This window comes from Podarcis liolepis, assembly GCF_965112155.1.
Source record: "Podarcis liolepis genome assembly, chromosome: 11".
Lineage (NCBI taxonomy): Eukaryota > Metazoa > Chordata > Lepidosauria > Squamata > Lacertidae > Podarcis > Podarcis liolepis.
In genome coordinates, this window is record NC_139565.1 from 37240430 (window position 1) to 37260278 (window position 19849).

Sequence of the window (19849 nt, forward strand, 5' to 3'; positions counted from 1 at the left end):
CAGGCCTTCATATAAGGCAAACATCTATTGCCATGGAAACAAATGTTACATTGAGGATAAGTGAAGCCAAGCAGCTTTGTTCAGAACCAGGACATTTTTCATTAAACCCTCGAGAACATGATGCATATTTTGGGAAGAATAATTAAGTGGAAGTCTTTGCAATGCTTTACCACATTTCCATTAGTGAATGGAGTTGGACCTTTTGGATTGGTACCCCCCTTCCCAGCCTAAGAGCCCATTTCCACCTAACACTTTAAAACACATGGTTGATGTTGGAGTTGTTGTTTTTTAAAAAAAAAAAAAACCTCTTGTAGACTATATTTTATTACATGCCTACATCATAAACCTGTCTCACTTAAGGCTATATAAAAGGGCTGTAAAATTAGCATGCTTGTAAACAACCTTTGCTGCACTTTGGTAAGGAGCAGTGGGAGATTTGCAGAGATCACCTAAATGTGAAGTGAGTCATGCCTCTTATGCACAAATGGAAGGACAAAAGCGGGTTACATAAGAACCCTCTATGCTGGTGTGGCTCAGTTCTCTATAATTCTCTACACTATCACTGCTTGGAGACCATTGGCTCAACCTTTGAAAGGTTTAGGCTATGGAGGAGTCAGATTTATTTCAGAAGAATGAAAAGACCAGCACTTAAGTTTTAAGCTTACTTAACATTGTATCTGTTTATGATAATAGGACACACTCTTGAACCAGCAGGTTAAGGCATTGGCGTAGCGTGGTTTGCTGGTGCCTGGGGTGCACACAGGCACACCTGGTGGGGTCCAGAGGGTGAACTGAGCCCACCACACCACACCAGCCCTCAATGCCAGTGCTGCCAGAGTGACACCTCCCTACCAGAGCCTGCCCACCTGTGGCGGGGGGAGCCCAGCCAATCAACATGACCCTTGGTGGGCAAATGCCCCTGACACCCATGTAGAGGAGCACCAGGCTAGGCCATACTGGGGTTTCCCCTTGCTTGTCTCCCTCCATCTGTACCCACTCACTGTCCGAGGAGCATACTGAGCCAGGTGGCCATTCAACAAGGGGGTTGGGGATGCAGTGGTGAGGCCAGACTGGGCTCTGGGCAGTGGCGTAGCGTGGGTTGTCAGCACCCGGGGCAAGGCAAGGCCCCCTAACCCGTGGATTTGCGCCCCCTAACCCTAACCCCCAGATGTTGCGCCCAGTGTGGCCGGCCCCCCCTGCACCCCCATGCTACGCCACTGGCTCTGAGACCCTGAAACCCCCCAGTGACAGGCAGGGAAGGATGGGAAGCCAGGGACAGGGCCTGCCAGGATATGCTTGGGTGGGACAGGGATCCCTGCAAAAGGCTGTGCCTCCTTGGGGACACCTAGTTCGCACCCCTCGAAATTGTGCACTGGGGGCCATGGCCCTCCTACGCCCCATGCTACACCCCTGAGTTAAGGATGGCTGTCCATGTACTCTTTTACAACTAGAGCAAGCCACCTGTGAGTTCAATAAGTCCATCAAAAACCTAGATGCATTGGAGCATTAGAATTTAAACCAATATTGGATGAGTTTACTTCAGTGGTGGAAATACATGCATCTCACTACTATTTGCTTATGAAGACAATTTGCTTTGCCTCAAGCGCAACCCAACACATGTGACTTAACTGGTTTTCAAGTTGGGCTGCCCAAACATTAGATATGTTGATAGAGGTTTTAGGATCCAAACACTTCATCTATGTTATCTTAGTAAAGCAAGTTAATGTCATTATTATCCCCATATATATTGCAGATTTGGGTCACTTTTTGGGTATATTCTAATATTTTAATTGCCCACTTAAAAATACAATAAAGTGGTACCTCGAGTTAAGCATTTCATTCGTTCTGGAGGTCTGTTCTTAACCTGAAACTGTTCTTAACCTGAAGTACCACTTTAGCTAATGGGGCCTCCAGCTGCCGCTGCACCGCCGCTCCACGATTTCTGTTCTCATCCTGAAGCAAAGTTCTTAACCTGAGGTATTATTTCTGGGTTAGCGGAGTCTATAACCTGAAGCAGCTGTAACCTGAAGCATATGTAACCCGAGGTACCACTGTACACAGCTGCATTTGGGAACTCTTACAAATATGCTAGTCAGAAAGCTGAGCTGGCTGCAGATCCCAGTTGAATTGATCCATTCTGCCTCCACCTAATGTGTGAAAGGGCCCAAATAGAACAGTATTGTGCCTAAGGTCAGCCCTGGTGCAGTTCTGACAGAGGTTAGAGTTGGCATATCCTACCTTGCTCTTAGCCACTATGTGAGGCCAGCTCTGCAGCAACTAACCCATCAGAGCATTTCTCCACACACACACCCTGTGTCCTCTTTATAAAAAATTAGTATTAATCAAAATCTGTAAGAGAAGAAAAATTCTCAGAAGTAGGGTCTTCCTTGCTCTCAGAAACATCAAACAAACAAGAAATGGAGAGGGAGGGAATTGTATTTTATTTGAAAAATACATTATAAAGCAGATAAAAGACCTACTGTATTTCAATTAAAGGCATGAAGCACATCATAAGGAAACTATGATATAGATTGAAAGACAAAAGGCAGAATGGAAGGATGACATCTATGTGGAGTGATACTGAATTGGGGGGTATTAAAATAAGGGCTCTCTGTTATGTTCTCTGAAGCCCCTGGTGTTAAGGATGTTAAGATTAAGGATCAAATAGATCCATCTGAGATCTCTAATATCAACTGAGATTATAGAAGACACACAAAAGAGGTCATGTGCATAGTGGATGGGGACTGGCTCTACAGACCTTAGAAGTCAATGAGAGAATCAAAATTTGTCTCTAAATGTATCCCCAAGACCAAAATAGGTGTGATGCAGCATGTTTAATTAAAGTCACTGAATATACATTCAGTTCACTGTCTGGGGGAAAATTAGATTCTAGTCTAGTTTAACAAAAACGCAAACAAAAGGGCATAATAAAAATTTCAAGAGTATTCATTTCCTGGGCCAGTGGAGCTCTAGTGTCATCTGGAGAAAGGATTAATATTTTTGCTTGAAGAAGAGGGAGCTTTCAAAAATTATTTTCAAAATGGCTCCATATGATTGCACATTATCATCCGTTAATCTGTATGTGATATTTGATTATGTTTACCTCCTGTGTGAATGCTGAATCTCAAAACTGATATTAAAGAATGATACCTTTCTCTTGCCATTGTGGTGTAACCCTGGAGAGTGACCACTTTTAAATTAGAGCTTCATTTAAATGGCATTTGGGGTGCCTACGTTATCCAAAGGGCTCCTTCTTCAGGACACCAAAGTGATTTCCTTCTCATCCTGGACCTTTAATCATTGACTTCTTTTTTATTTTATTTTTAAATTAAAGAAGCATCTGCGGAATTCACTGGGGAGCAACCAAGGGCCCTTCTGTGAAAGGCTCCAGACTTGGGCACCCTCTTGTGTGTAATTAAGAGATCTATAATTGATGTGCAGACAAAAACGATCTGAGTGAAGCATTAAAAAAAGGAAGCATCCTTTTCTACCTGGTGCTTGACAACCTTCTGCCCTTTAGCAGAGCCCAAGTTTGCAAACAGCGAAGGGAAGGGAAGCGAATGTCTTCTCTGCCGTAAGATCATGTCTAGTGAGTCACAGCAACAATAACAGCGGCTCATTTGAAAGCCGGCGAAAAGATAGATTGCAAAATGCACCTTCTGCTTTCTCCAAATACATGTCAATTTCATTTCGCCCTGCCTACAACCTTTAGTCAACTGAGATGAAAGAAAACACCCGGACGCTGCTTTAATCTTAACCAGCCCTTTCAGATTTTTATTAGCAATTTTTTTTGGCTTCATATAGTTCGACACTGGGGCTTCTGTGTTTTTATTTCTTTTCTTTTTGGAGCTCACAGGCTTCGTATTCGGCAAAAAAATAAAAATAAAAATGCTAAGATTTTTACCGTCAGAAATCTGTGGACTTTCCTTGCAGTCAGCCGTGCATGCCTCTTCTCTCTGTGAAACTGAAAGGGCTTCTTTGAAATTAGCCGGATAAATTTTTGCTTTTGGCTTAACAACTAAATGATGTCACTTCTTACAAAACGTTGCCAACACAAAGGGCCCTAGACTTTTGCTGCCTTCTCTGTAACTCTCTCCCGTCCTTCGATGTGCGGGCACGAGCACAGGCGCGTGCACACACACATCGTGTGTTACTTGGTTTAACTTCAGTTGCTTCCGGCTGCTGCTGCTATTGTCATCATAACCTTGCTCGTGAGAGTTAAAAGGTCATTTACGCAGAGAAATTAAAAAGTTTATTCACATAAAGTATCCAAATTGTAATAAATGAAGTGCTTCATCGCAAAGTTCAAGCAAGCAAACTATTTCCAAATGTATGACAACCCTCCCCCCCACCTCGCTGGATCCTAAATTTTAAAATAAGGTAGCAAGTATCTTATTTCTTCTCTCGTTTAAAACACCTCTTATCTCAAGCCACACCATCGTTCTCATTATCACATATTGAAAATGATTTTATTTATCCATTTACATTAACTTGATATATAAACTTGTTGGCAAAAGTCAAATCATATGCTTTATAGTAGCCTCAAACATTTATTAAGAAACCCAAAATTCCATAATAAATAAGCACAGACAGTAAGTTTTCTTTTCTTTTCTTTTTTCTTTTAACATATCACAAATCGACCAGTATGTAACAAGAATGCTTTATCTACACAAAACATCCTATTTCACATTGTTTGTTCATTCTTCGAAATAGCTTCTGTTCTCTGGGATTGGACCAGCACATGCAGAAAGGGAGAAAAAAATAGCTGATTGTTTTATCTGTACAAAGTCTTTGCCAGGTTGGAGATGTCTCAAGTCCACGTGCGCCAGGCATCTATCTATCAGCCTGCTGCTCGGAGAGGGAGGGCAACAAGAGAAACTGGAGGGACAGCAATAACCGAAACAAAGAAATCAAAACGCCCAATAAAAGAAAAAAGAGTAATAGGAAGTGTTTGGAGTGGGTTCTTTTTTAAAAATCGTTTGAATCCCTCCCCCGCCCCCCAAAAAATTCGCTTAAAAATGCTTTTATCAAAATCGGTTCAATTTCCCCTTCACGCTTCACATCCTGACCACTATTCTTGCCTCGCAGCCACCCGAAGGCCAAACTTGCCCGTTAAGAAAACCTTTCTATCAAAACCCCTGCAACCAACTTTCATCTTTATTTGTACACGCACATGCACACATTGTATACTGTCTTTCTACATGAGGTGGGTTTTTGTTTTGGTGTTTTGTATAAAAAAATAAAAGCCCAACAGATGCCTGGATCTGAATTTGGCTGTGCGGGGCTTGGAACTCGGTGGGGGTAAATTAAAGGAGATCCAACGAGTCCTTTTGTCAGGTTGAGTATCTCTCAAATCCTTATGAAGACACACGTCGATTGTGTTTCCGCCCTTGGAGCACAGTAGGCGGCGGTTGGGGTGAGCGTGTTCCTTGTCTGTATGTTTTTATGTGTGCGTGCGCTTGCCTGGGTCGTGTTATTTGGACGACCACGCTTAAACTCTGCCCGCAAACCAGTCCACTCACTTCTGATCCTGAGTCGACTCCCTGGTAAGTGTTTTGTTGTGTTTTCCCCCTCCCTCTTTTAAGTACAAAAAAAAATGGCGGGAGTGGGGAGTGAGGGCAGGGCTGAGGTGAAGAAGAAGAGGAGGAGGAATTAGAAGAAGCAAAAAGGGCGGGAAAGCGGGAGGCGCGGCTGGGGGCAGGCTGCTGGCTGGCTGGGAAGGCGGGAAGGAGACGCCATTAGGTGAAGCTCATGGAGACTGTGTGCTCTAGCGCCTTTCGGCGGAGGGAGGCGATGCTGGTTCCCCGCCACACGTCGCTGCTGTCCGGGGAGCTGCAGAGCTGCGGCGAGCCCGTCACGTTGCTGGGGCCGGGCAGGGAGGCGGGGACCATCCCGGGGAAGGCGGGCTGGTAGAGGTGCGACTGCAGGCCGGCGCCGTTGGAGCCCGCCAGGCTGTTGGACAAGCCCATGGAGTTGGGCGGGGGCCCCGCCGCCAGGCTGCACTGCGACAGCGACTGCGCCATGGCCTGCTGCCGGCCCAGCGCCGGCGGCAGGGGCAGCTGCGACACGCCCGGCATGCCTGCCGCGGCCCAGCGCGTGTCGTTGGCGTGGAAAGAGCAGAGGCTGTCGCCCATGGCGGCGGCGGCGGCAGCGGCGGCGGAGGGGAACTGGGGCAGGCCCGGCGTGGGGAGCAGCGTGCCGGGGGCGCGGAACACGTTGGTCGTCTTCTTGCGCTTCTTCCACTTGGCCCGCCGGTTCTGGAACCACACCTGGCCGCCCGTCGTCGCCGGCGGGGAAGGAAAGGACAAGTGGGGGGAAGGACAGAGAAAAGAGAGGCCGGTTAGAGTGGCTCTCCGGGCAAAGCGCTTGAACAGGCCCCGCGTCCCTCCGCCACCCGCCTCTCTGAGGGCCCACGCCTCTGGCTGGAGGCCCTAAAGGCGAAGATGGAGTTGTCAGGAGGGGGGAAGAAGGCGTCTGTGTGTGGATACAGACGTATCGTGCCTGTCCTGCTGTCCGGCTAAAATATGGGTTTTTACGCACTGGTATTTTATCATTGCTCCTAACGCAAAGGACTTTCGCTGCCTTGTTTCCTTCAGCCTCGCCACGGTTCCTCCGAAACCGACCCCTAATGTTCCATTGACAAATAAGGGAGCATAAGTGAAGGGAGAAAATAAGGGCAACTATTCCATTTCCATTGGGAACAAAAGGGAGAATACTCTTTTAAAGGTGGTGGTGGTGGAGGAGGAGGCGGAACATTGCCCCACTCTGGACACAGATGGCTTGAGGGATAAAATAAAAGAGCTGGCATACTGTATTTACAATCCTTAGATTTTAGCCCTTTGAAATAGTATTATTATATATTTATTTATACCCTGCCGTTTCCCCTGATAGAACCCAGGAAAAACAGTAGAAAATAAAGTTGTTACTCTGGTACCAATAATCTGTTATTTTACTATTGTGAGTTTGCTACTGCTGTTACTATTTTTGTAGTAATGTTTAGATTTTATAATAATTTTTCTTAAGCATCTATACTCATATCTAGTTTGGGAGGCCTACTATGTGACCATAGGCACAAAAGAAAAAAATTAAGCTACAATCGTACCTCTTATTTCTGGAGCTAGCAGTCTAATTAATACCCTGATGCATAAACAAGTTGTGCAAAACTTGTGTTTAAGACAATGTGAATGACATGACTTTCGTGGTTCTTCTAGTACCTCATCCTAAGCACTCTTGAGATTTGCACCAAAATCATTGGTGAAATATTTCAAAGAAAACATATTTAGAGAACGGTGTCATTGTGTTTTTTCTCAAATATGCACATTTACCTTCAGACTTACACACAAGTTCCATTCCTCACATTTGAACTAGGTGTTCAGTAGTAGCTGAATTCACAAGCCATGTGGGCTCTTTAGTTTCAGTGATTTAACTTAAGTTCAGGTTAAATTGGTTTCTGACTGAGATTGTAGAAAAGTTCTTCACTAACCACTTGAGTTCACTAAATCTACAACACTTTTAAATAATCTAATGGGATATCTTATGAAGGATATCCAAGAAATATAATCAAGATAAGTACGTTAATATAAGCTATAAAATATTTATGAGCAAGAGATGCATCTGTAGGCATGTTCATTTAATGCACCAGAAGATTGTGTTTCTTGTAATAGTTTTAAAAGTATCCACCCCTTATTTGCATTAGTTCCATATGCTTAGAACAAATATATAAATTGGAATATGGACTGCATTCTTTCCCCGTCTTTACAAGGACTTTTGCATATAGAAGTACATTTTAGCTACCCATATGCATGTATGTGTGTGTGTTTATGTGAGGCTAGATATGTGTATATTTTGTATCCTGATTTGAATACATCAACAGACAATATGGAAGATGCATACTCATCTGCAATTGGCATCCATATTTTATCTATGCTGGTTACTGAGAACCCTGCATTTGGTACCAATGGTTGGGAATCACCACATGCAACCACTGTTGCTGCCCTAAAGCATCCAGCCACAGGATCCATACACATAGCATCTGTTGCATATGTGAGCCTAGATCAGCAAGGGGATATGGATGAACAGGAGAAAGCTGTGTATTGATCTCTCTACTGGGGTCAAACAAATAAGTGTGTTTTGTTACAGATATGTGGAACACTCTGAATATACATTGCAGATAGATGTGTAGAGGTCCCATACACATTTATATTTTTATTTTAGTGCTTAGCAGTGGTTTCCAATAGGAGTTATTCCTACTACCTGAGTACCAGAAGTTGAAAGCACTGAATATGCCATACTTCCCAGTGAAATAATTGGTGTTTTCATATGTTTTTCTTCCTACTTCAAGGCATGAGGAATATTCATATTGTAAATGTAAATAAGACATAAGGGAAACTTTTCCCCAAAAGAAATAATTTATATAATGTAATTGGAAACAAAGCCAGATTAGTGACTACTTGGAAAAGATTGCTGCTTACTGAGAAGCTGAGCTTTAAATATATATTTTAAAGTTTTTGTGTTGCAGTTGACTTGTGGTGAAGCTCAAGTACCTCATTAAGGAGATGCAACAAAGATGCATTAAATCATTACTTCAAGTGAGCTGCCATTGCAATAATTGTGGAGCATTTTGCTTTAGATATTCATTCTGATGCCTTAGTTAATCAACCGAGCTTCTGTCAGCTCCACCAAACGTTGAACTCGTTTGTGTCAGCAGCTTTTCATTTTCTACTGAGCCATTCAACTCGGCTTTTTAAAAAAATTAGGCCTTTCCCAAGTGTCCAAATACTAAGCATACATAAACAAGACTCGAACGCTAAGCATACTTGACCTGGTATCAGACTTTCATAAATTAGTGGGACTCAACGTCTGAAAAACATCCTTAGTATTGCACTATAAGTAGGCTTTTGAATATGAGCAAGCGGGACTTGGCTGGATAGAAAAGCAAACTGAGGCGGGTACCGTGATCCTATGCAGGTTTCCTCTGATGTACCCCCCCCCCTGAACTGAATGGCGCACACTCCTAGCCTTAGAATACCTCCATTGAACTCAGTGAGGCTTACTTTCGAGTAAACATGCTTAGGATCGCGCGGCGCAGCTATCGTGAGACAACGTTGGTATTTTTGGTTTTACTGCAGTCGAGTTAATTACATGAACGTATATGTCACGCGAATATACACAATTTTGCATGTACTGTATATGTAAATATTACTGGTTCTTAATAAGTGACTTGGCCTGGTATTCATTTATTTCTCTGTGGGAATATTCTTTAGCTTGGTGGTTCTCTCCAGCTCTCTCCCAGCCTATATCTTCTTCTGCCTCGACCCCTTTCTCTCTTTGCACTGTCTTACCCTGCTCTGTTTTACCCCGGCCACAGCGCTGCCGCCGCCACAAGTTGATGCGTAAAAAAGATTCGTGAAAGGGCAGGAACTTTTGCAGCGCAAAAGGGGGGCAGAATGGAGATGCGTATTTGGGCTGGGCCCTACCCAGAGTCAAATCTGGGTACATGGTGTACACCCCACTTGGTTGCTTTGCTTTTTTAATAAGGGACGCAAGCTCCAGTCTTTGAACCAGGAATTTCCGTAACAATTCCAAATCGGTTTTAGTATTTATTGTCCCACTCCAACCTTTTGTTTTAAGAACCGTCTGTGTGCGCTTTAGTAACAAAGATCCTTGTCTTATTTGCGGGCGGTGGGCGTACTGGGTTGCCACGCCACTCTGGAATGGGGCCGCTCCGAGCTCTTGTGCCTACTCCGCTTTAGGGACAGTCTACAAGCCTTCTACGGATTTGAGAGGCTCCGGAGCACCGCCGCATTCTTTCAAACCCTTCAATTTATACAGGGAAATGCGATTGGCCATTAGCAAGAAGGAACAGCTGTTAAGGACTTAAATGTTATAGGAATAATAATAGGAAGGAAGGCAGGAAGAAAAAGATGAGAGGGAGAGAGACGGAGAAAAGTCGTGTTCAATTATGTTTTAGGGTTAATAGTTAAATGGTGGCCACAAAATCTTTTTATGTGTCATGGTTTACTGGGGTTGTAAAAGAATCTCCATCAGGTCGTCATCGCCTCACTTCAGAGCGACGGCGCATATGCTTTTGAAAATGTGAACGTATCCACTTGGAAACCGGTGCATGACAGATTAAAAGGGAGAGAGAACCTGAGGGAGGTTTTGAAAAGGCGCACATGACAACTCGGAGCTGGAAATATATTAGCCACAGGCATTTGGGCAACTTCGGCTGCGATCAGAAAACGCAGCGACTCCCCCTCTGCTTCCCCACCGCCCAACATTATTAATACAACACTGAGGGTCTAATGGAGTTTGCAATTTCAAACTCTACTTTCATGATACCTGCTGCTACAGTAATATAGACATACTGTAAATGTATTTGGAAATATATAGCCCGTTTAATTCCCCAGCTATAAATGGGGAAGAAAAAAGGGGAGAGGATATTACTTTCCTTTCTCTCCCCACCCCAACCCCCTCCTCTCACAAAGCTTTATGAAGATCTCATTGGAATCCAGCGGATGATTAATGCGAAGATTTGGTAGGAAATCTGGGGAGCTGCATTAAAGCTCAGATTTCAGGTTCATTTCGATCAGCCAGCCGTGAACTCTAGGCCGAATTCATTACGCTTTAATAGTTACTGGGAGAGGAAGAAAATGCAATTTCTCATTCCATTAGAAAACTAGAAAATACTCTCAGCTTGTCCCCTATTAAGATGTGGCAGGTGACACGGCCAGCGCGGGGGGACACGGTCAATGGAGTCTCAGCACATTATTTTTAGGTTGGTGTAAAATATTGAAAGGCAAGCCTGGCTGTGCAGAAGTTATTTCACTGATTTGCTTTTTATGTAAATAAAATATTGAAAGTTAATTAATCAGCGCGAGAGACTAATGATTATGCTTATTATATTGCATTGGATCGCTGTCATTTGCATGATTCTCGCATTGCTGCTTAATAAGCCATTCCAGGTTATAAATAATTCTGAAATTGGTTTCTAATAATGGCATGCTATAAAAAGAATGGTTTTATTACACCCGGTCTGGAAAGAGGCGGGGGGGGGAGAGAGCGAGCGAGCGCAAAGTGGTAGCTTAGGCGTGGGATAGGCCTTTTCGACAAAGCAGGGGTAGGTTTTTAAAATGTAGAAGACAGGAAAGTGAGAAAAAATATAATTTATTCTTGCATATAATGGTGCATAGAGAGCAGCTCGAAAGGCGGGCGTGTGGAGCATTCCCGGATCAATGTGGAGCCCCCTACGCGCCGCAAAGGCTGTGTAAACGAGACCATAAACCCATCCATTACTCTTTCATTTCCATTTGGTCAAGTAGCAAGAATACAATGAACTGGGAAGTAAATACATTTCCCATAATTTATTTTTGCACAAGCTTACACAATGTTAATCATTCTGAAGTGTTAATTAAGAAGGTTATGTTGATTTGATTACTTTTTAAACTGCAGAACATTATTGTAAAGAATATTTAAATTGCCACTCGATTAAATTGTTTCTATTCAGCCGCCCGTAGCTATTAGCAGCGTGTAGGATTATGCTGAGGTCATTAAAATGCTCCCCCCCCCATTTCACTTGGAGGTGAGTCCTACTGAGGTGAACGCGACTTACTTACAAGTAAGGCTGTAAAACCACGGGGGTAAAAATATGGATAGTTTCAGGCTGTAAGCGACCTCGGGTCGCCATCTGACGCACGCTTACCTTCGAAGGAAAGGCAAGAAACAATATGATTTAAAATGGAATAACAATCCTTATCACTGTTTTAATCGCGACTGGGGTCTTTGAAAAGCACTTGTTTATGTTGAAGTGGAGAGTTTTATTTTGCGTTAGCAATTGTAAATGAAGCGAGGTAATTATTCTGTATTAATTAATTAACCCAAAATAAGATCGTATGCATCTGTTCATTCTCCGTAATTTCGTTTACTATCTGTAAATCGTTGTAGGGCCAGGATCCCATTATCATTTAGTTCTACGGATTTCCACCACTGGGGAGAGGAAGCGGGTGAATAATCGCTATTTCCATTCTATATTATGCATTTTGTTTCGTTCATCACATTCCTGATAATGAAATTGCTTATTAACCTTTGGAGAAACCCAGTGGAGTTTAATAGGCTTCCTGCTCTTTTCCTTTATTCCTTCCAAGTTAGTTGTTCAATTATATTTTATTTGTAACCAGATTTCATTTTAAATTTAAACTAATTAACGTTCTACACGGGTTGAATAAATCTGTATAACTTATCTAATATATATAAATTCAGAGAAGAATTGCGGTAGCTTTCGGGTTTTAGCATTGGTTTGGTTTTTAAATTGGTTTGGTTTGGGCATGCGTAACAATTTTTCTGGAAGACTCCCCATTATAGTGTTTTCTAATCTAATAGATAATATTAATGCACTTTTTATAGGTGACAGAAACTCTGTTGAACGCAAACACAGAAGTCCTCCTTGGGATTTAAAAGTGTTGTTTCTAGATTTCCTCTGCATTTATCTGCTTGGCGTTCTTTAGTTCTGGCTAAATTAATTAGAGAGGATTTCAACTCACGAAGTACATACACATCTATTCTCTCTATACAGAGAGAAATCTCATTGATTTCCCTGTAATTAAGTTCCTCATAAACCTGTTAATGATATCAAACTAAAATGATGGTATTGGAGTCAGCAGCATTTAATTAGTGCCTTAAAAAAAATATCTAAAATGCAAATGCCTCCAGATAAATTTGATTCCACTTTAAGATTTTTTTAAAGAATACATTTTTCCTTTTCGATATCAGCGATTTCAATCAGAATAATCAAAATAGAAAGAACCAAGGAAAGGGAAAGTTCAGGACTGAGGACAGCGCAGAGTCATTTTAACTAATCGGACTGAAATAAATTCAAACCTCCCAGTATGCGAAGCAGGAAGATAACACAAAAATGATTTGTTTTCTTAAAGAGTGGGACAAATGTGTGCTGAAATTGAATATTACCTCACCACAAAAAAGAGATTTGTTATACTTCTCTTAAATTATTTCATCTTTTCTATAATGCGTCCAATGCGTTTGTTCATAAACAGAGAGTTGTTTTTGCTAATACTCCTTAACATAAAACGCTAATAAAATTAAAATTAAAACTTCTAGCAAAGGCTTTCTCTGCCTTGGGTTTTTAAGGCTCTTTGAAAATATTTCTTACACTGCTGCCTCAAACGCCTTCCTTGCTTAGTGAAATCGAGCAATGTGTTTGGGATCGGAGTGCCAGTCTGTTGCCTTAGAAATCGATCTCGAAGCGTTGTAGCGTTCACTGAATGTACAGCAGCGAAATTCCCAGGCCGCTTCAAATAAACTAAGTTTTGTAACGCAGCGTCTGTGCTGTTCAGTGCTGTGATGGAGCGGAGGGCAGGATATTTATTTTATTTTATTCTTTTAATGGGAAGGCTTCGCTTTGGGCCATCGAAAGCATTGCTTTTAGCTGGTGCCGTTTTATGAAATTGCTGCATTCGCGTCTCTAGACTGGAGAAACAACAGCAGCCCTTTCTCACTTTTGAGACAACTTTAAAACAAAACGAAAACCACAAGTTCGAACTCCCGCCTCCCTTGCATGATTGAAAATCCTTTCCGTGAGGAATTTGATTAGCTAGCCCTCGGTCCCTAATCAGGGGAGCTCAATGACCCTAATTAAGCAGCGCGGAGTAGTAACGTTTAAGTCCCGCCACCCTCCTTTTGGGTCTGGTGACGGGGCGCCCCCTGGCCTGGAAGGCCCCCCCTGTCCCTGGACGGGGTGGGCGATGGAGGGTCGGAGAGTGGAGGAAGGTGGGTGGCTTGGCCGCTCGGTGGATGGACAAACGGCGAGCGCCTACCTGGACCCGGGACTCGGTGAGGCCGATGCGCAGGGCCAGCTCCTCGCGCATGAAGATGTCCGGGTAGTGCGTCTTGGCGAAGCTCCTCTCCAGCTCGTTGAGCTGCGCGGGCGTGAAGCGCGTCCGGTGCCGCTTCTGCTTCTGCTGGCCCTGCTGCTGGCCGGCCTGGCCGGGGTTCTGGCCGCCGCCGCCGCCGCCGCCTCCACCGGGCTGACCCTGCTGCTTGTCCGGGTCCTTGGCGCCGACCGAGAGCGCGCCGGGCGTGGAGCCCACGGCGGAGATGTCGTCGCCGGGCAGCAGCGTGGAGCCTTCCACCGAGTCCCCGCTGGCAGCCAGGTCGCCCGGGTGGCCTCCGGGTTCCGAGCCTCCGACGCCCAAGCGGCACTTCACCGCCTCCCGGTGGCCCAGCAGCTCGGCGGCGTCTTTCATCCCTGCGGAGGCAAAGCAGCGGCCCGCCGCGATTCAGCTAGGCGCACACCACGGTCCACCCCCGGCCGGCGGGCCGGACGGTGTCCACCAGCGCCCTAGGCCAACCCGGCCCCCGACGGGGAGGAACCGGGCCGGCCCACCCAGCCTCCTTCCCACCCTCCAAGAACTTGGGAGCCATCCCGCTTGGATAGTCGCCCCCGGACACCCTCTCCTCGCCCGAGGGGGCCGCCTTGCGCCTTCGCCGGGAGAGGCTCCCGAACATCCACCTGTCCAAAGCCAAGGGCGCCTCAATTTATTTCTTAAGGGTAGGCAAACTAGATCCACACATGCAGGGTTATTTCAAAAGACCAAAAAAGAGAGACTTAAAGAAAATAAAAAACAAAACAGGAAGAAGACAAAGGAGAGGGAGAGGGGCCCCAACCTAAAACGAAATGGCCCCCCAGTTCCGCTACTGCTGCTTTTGGATCTACATATTCCATAGGCGGTTTGTTGTTGTTTTTAAGATGGCGTTAAATCAAATCAAACTTTAATACAGTACAATTACTTTTAAAGAAATTAGTCGCATTAAGGTAAAATCAGGCACAAATTGTCCATTTCCTGCCCGGGGCTTCTTCCTTGGCTGCAGGTGCTGCTGGGGGCGAGGGAGAGGGAGGAAAGAGGGGGGGAAGAGAGGCTTTGGGGGGCAACTCACCGAGCCGGGCGTCCAGGAGGTCGGCGTGAGAGAGCATCGCGCACCGCTCCAGGGCGAAAGCTGTACCCCCCCAAATTTTAGCGGTTGGTGGTGGGTTTTTTTATGGGAAAAAAAAGTTGCACCGGATCTCTCTCTCTCTCTCAAGCTTATAGATATATATTTATATATAGATCGCCTAAATGAAAGAAAATTCGGTGTGTGGTTAAAAAGGGGGTCTCTTGCATTATAATGTCCTTTAGAGAGACGGGGAGGTGCTTAACACTTCAGTGAACCCGTGAGCAGCTCAGCGAAGGGACCAATCAGGAGGGCAGCCTGCAAATGTCAGCACCCAAAGAGTCCCCGCTCCACCCGCCCGCAGCCTCAGCACCACCAGCCGCCGCAGCAGCAGCAGCAGCGCCGAGCCGCGCGGGCTGGGCTTTTAAAGCCCCCGTCGCCATTCGCCTTCTCTCCCGCCCCGCGCTGATGAATTGCCGGAGAGGCAGCCTCCTCCGCCCCCCTCTTATTTTTTCTTTCTTTCTTTTTTTAACAAAAGTGACCTCCTGATCAAATTAGTTGAAAATGACTGACAAAGCCAACCCAATAAAAAGAGGAATATAGGTGGCTGGGGGGGGGGGGGACACACAGAAGTGAATGGCTGGTATGTTGTGCTGTTCCTTTCCCCCATCGCCACCACCGTCTTACACACACAGGCACTTTTTAATGTCTTCGTTGTGGTGTGTTGTTGCTGTTCTTTTGCCGTCGCTTTGGGGTTTGCGGGAGGGAAAGAGCGAGGGAAAAGGACACAGAGATTCTGCACAGCTGTGGAGTGACGGGGGTGTATCTGTTCTGGGGATAAATTGTGTTGGGTGGCTTTATTTAAGGATTTCTAATGTGAGGTATAAACTTAAGTGCATCCACTAATGTGGGATGGTTGGAAAACGCAGCAGAGAGGAAAGCTGAGTGTGACCCTAATGAAACGTCTGTAGTAACCTGGATCTTTGCAGCAGTCTTTCCTCCTCATCCCTCCTCCTCCCCGCCCGCCCCCCAAATCCCCACAAGGATCTCAATCCGCTGAATTACATATTTGTATAAAACAGGAATAATTCCAGCAGTTGTCTTGGTTTAAGGAGAAGGCAGCGCCTCCAGGCGCCTCCTTCATTCACCTGGGCGTGTGAGAAAGTTTCTAAGTTCAGCTTGTCTCCAAACTCAGTTTAAGACAGTAAATAAAGCTGAATGGTTTTTTTTTACAAAAAGAAACAAAACAAAACATTATTTTCCTCTTGAATATGTTAAACTATCCCAACAATTTCAAGTGCTTTGCACAAGGGAAGCGAACCATTTCTAATGTTCTGATTTTTCAAAGCCAGCCAACAACAAAGTTTAGATTAGTAATATATTTCTAACCAGAGTAATTTTCAAGATCATTAGGCATTTATGTAATTAGTGCCAAATCTATAAGCTTTTATTACGATTATTAGAGTAAAATCAGTATAAATTTGTACTAATTTACTACTGTTTAGACTTGGCTGTCAAGGCAAGAGGTTCTTATTGTAAATGATAACGGAGGAAATTAAGTGCAAAATTCTGTACCGTTTCTGATCCGCTCCTAAACAATCCGTTTCAATTGTATTTGTAGCAGAACAGAATGGCCTTTTAAAGTTATTTGATTCTTTTTCTCTCTCTCTCTCTCTCCCCGCCCCATTCTCCAAAGGGGGGGGGGGCTGGAATTGCCATCTAGGCCAGGCACAATGAAAACTGATATTTCCTTCTTCCAGCTTGATTAACATTGATTTTTAATTCGAGAGTGATGCAATTAAGATTATTCATGTAGTGCAAATAAAGCTCACACACACACACACACACACACGAGCAAGCGAAGATGGGTGGGGGTGGGGAATTCACCTGGGAGATTCTCTCTGCTCAGTAATAACCGGGCGAATGGCTTTTTTGATTATTGTTGGTGGTGCTGCTGCTGCTGCTTCGCCGCGCGACGGACACCCACAAAACATTGCTCGGCCTTTGTGTTTGGGGTTTCTTAACCCCCTCCCCGCTTTTCCTTTCCTGCTGGCAACGCAGGGGTGGTGGGTTTCGGGCTGGCACTGAAAAGGGGAGACAAAGGAGGCGGCCGAGCGAGCTGTGGGGCAGTTGAGCGCCTGGCGAGCCCGTCGATGATCCCATTCAAGGGGTCGCTGTCAGGCTGGAGAGCGTGAAGGGCTGCCCGCCTCTCGGCCCTGTTTGGAAGACTTGGAAGCAGCAAGCCCAGCCCGAGAGCAAGGGGGTGGGCGCGGGGGGGGGGGAGAGAAGGCCCTGCTGCTCCAATCTCCCCAAAGTAGCTAACCATCACCAGCCGGAAAAGACAAAAGAAGCAGACCAAGCTCCCCGCGATGCCCACTTTACAAGGGGAGCGGGAGTAAGCCTGCAGGAGGGTTGTGGAAGGGGCAGCCGATGGTCTTGGCTCGCTCCCCCCTACCCCCACCGAGTGGCCTGCCTGTCTGCCTGCCTGCCTAGTGGAAAGGGCAGGTGGCCACTTTGGGCAGCTAATCCCCGGGAGTCTCAGTCTTGCTGGGCGGCACACACTCCACCTTTTGGACAGCGCATCTCACGAGCCGGAATAGTTTTGCCCAATTCTCTCCCTCTCTTTCTCGCTCTCTCTCTCCCCAAGACTATTCCCAGCTGATCCCAGACACACCCACACCCCCCGCAGTGCCCTCCTGCCTCGCTTCGTCCTGTTTCTAGTGGCCTAGCACATTTCCAAGGGTGGCTTCCCTTCCTTGCCTTTTTGGGAAGTGGGGGTGCTCCATATCTCTCTGCCCCTCAGTCCCCCCCCAAAAAATCTGCCAACTTCCACGAGATCCTGAGCTCGGCTGGCTCGGCGTGCGCCTTTCAAGTCGATAAATAAAGGGCGTAATAGTTAATGGGCAGCCCCATCATCGCGCTTAACAAGGGGCTGGGACCCGCGGCTTATCCATCTCGCTTAGGAGCCGCGGGAAAACAAGGCTGCGGCGTGATGGATGGCGCGCTCCCTTTTATGACTTTTCTATTGCTCTTGATTTTTATAGCAGGATAAACAAACTAAATCATTCCTTCCGAGGCTTCAAAGCGCGATGGGCTTGCGGGGGGCTTCATGGGAGGGGAGGAGGGGAGAGAGGAGGAGGCTGTGAGAGGGAGAAAAGGGAAGAAAAGAATGGAAATCGGGAGGGAGGAGGAGGAGGGGAGGGGGAAACCGGGACTAGACGCTTGTCAGAGTGAAAATATTCTTGATTTTTCTCTATGTAAAACGCGCGCGCCCACACACACACGTTTCATCTTCTCCGCCTCTTGGATCCAAGAGTATTGGAGGAGAATTGGATTCCACCTGGGCTGAGCCGGAGATGTATTTACAAAGATCTCCCAGCCCCTCGTCATCTTTCCCCCCTCCCCCACCGCCCACCTCCCTCCCTCTTCTCTACTTCCTCACCCCCCCCCCCCAGCAAGCCAGAAAAGTGCCAGTCAGGCCCATTCCTTGGATAATGGAAGGTATTTCCCACCTGATCAGGCAAAGTGAAGTCCCTAACAAGGCACGGCTTAGCACAATGGCCCCCAAAATCTCCACCATGACAAGAGTGTTCTTCAGAAAATCACTTCAGAGCCAAGTAAAAGGATTTTCTATGACGGATCCGGCGATTTTCCCTCCATAAATAGGTTTTAGATTGTTACACACACGTAGGACTGGAACAAAGGGAACGACCAGGGAACATATTGCTTGCCCCTAATAAAATTTATTTAGGCGGTTTACTCCTCATAAAAAAGAGAGATTGAATTTTGTACAAGAGTGCCCCTGCCAAAAGGGCTGGGCGCCGGGAAATCATCCCCGCTTTGGGGTGTCCTCCTCCTCCTCCTCCTCCTCTCCCCCTGCGCGCCGCCTGCTGCCGCCGCTGCTTCCAGTCGGCCAAGCCGTGGAGAGGGAGGGGGGCATGTCCAGACACAGCTGGAGGCGGAGAGGGGAGGCCGAGGGCCGCTTTGGGGGTCGGCAGGGGTGGGGAAACAGAAATAGACATCGCAGATAGAGAGGCGCCGCCGTCAACTGCGGCCTGGAGGAAGAGGAGGGTTGGGGAGGGGACTCTGGAAGTGCCACCTTCAGGGGCTCCTCAGACGCGGCCGCAACAGAAAGAGGATGGGTTTCACACACACGCACCATTTTGACCCAGATCTGGGGTTATTGTCCTTGCCCCCTTAAGGCCTCGATCCCACCACTGATTTCCAAAGGACTCAAATAAGGGGGGGAGCACGGGCTGGGATGCGGAGGGGGGGTCCACTTGTTTATTTGCATCTTCGAGGCGCCTTTGGCACAGCGGCAGACACCCAGGAAGCGACTCTGCCTGGCTTCCTAATTGCTTTGCGCACTTAACAGAAGCTGCCCCCCCTCCTTTGCCTTTCTTGTCGTCGTCCCCCCTTTATAGCTGGTTATCACTTCTGTTCAAAAACAGGCTGGTCAGCGGAAGTTCTTTCCCACACAGGAGTTTCTTGCCTTGCTCTGCATCCTTAGGGTGGAAAGAAGTTCCCCTTTGAAATAAATTCGTTTAGGATTTAGGGGGCGTATTTCCCTCCTTTTAGCCGACGGTTTTGTTTTCTTTAATTTTGGAGGATGCAATTTGGTGCGCGCGCGTGTTTTCGGGGGTTGGGGGAGCAAGTGTGTCTTTTCAGGGCTGAAATATGACACGTTATGATAATTATTATTCACATTGCCGCTATTTAAATGCTGAATGGTAACATCGCTGCCTCTAATGAGAAAGCGTCTCCCTCCATAATTAACGATCTCACATTTTCCTATTTTCTTTGCCTGATGAAAAGAATCAATTTTAATTCCTTGCAAATTACAAGCCCACTTTTGGGAAGGGGGGTGCGCGCGCCTCGGCTCCATTTGCTTGCAGAAAACAAATCA

General features: G+C 46.1%; 1 protein-coding gene and 1 long non-coding RNA gene across 3 annotated transcripts in view; one reads left to right on the forward strand and one right to left on the reverse strand.

Annotated features, from left to right (window-relative positions):
• The first annotated feature begins 2475 nt into the window (after positions 1 to 2475).
• The window catches only part of LOC310688739, a 34154-nt gene continuing 16780 nt past the window's right edge, over positions 2476 to 19849 (forward strand). For both annotated transcript variants that reach the window (XR_014517117.1, XR_014517118.1), the window contains exon 1: positions 2476 to 5546. This is a non-coding gene — a long non-coding RNA (uncharacterized lncRNA). The remainder of the gene's footprint in view (positions 5547 to 19849) is intronic.
• On the reverse strand, positions 5570 to 15284 carry OTP (orthopedia homeobox). Its single transcript, XM_083465515.1, has 3 exons — positions 14950 to 15284; positions 13830 to 14260; positions 5570 to 6269 (listed from the first exon to the last, which is right to left on the reverse strand). Exons 1-3 carry the CDS (start codon positions 14984 to 14986, stop codon positions 5739 to 5741), a joined length of 999 nt encoding a protein of 332 aa, XP_083321641.1. The 5' UTR covers positions 14987 to 15284; the 3' UTR covers positions 5570 to 5738.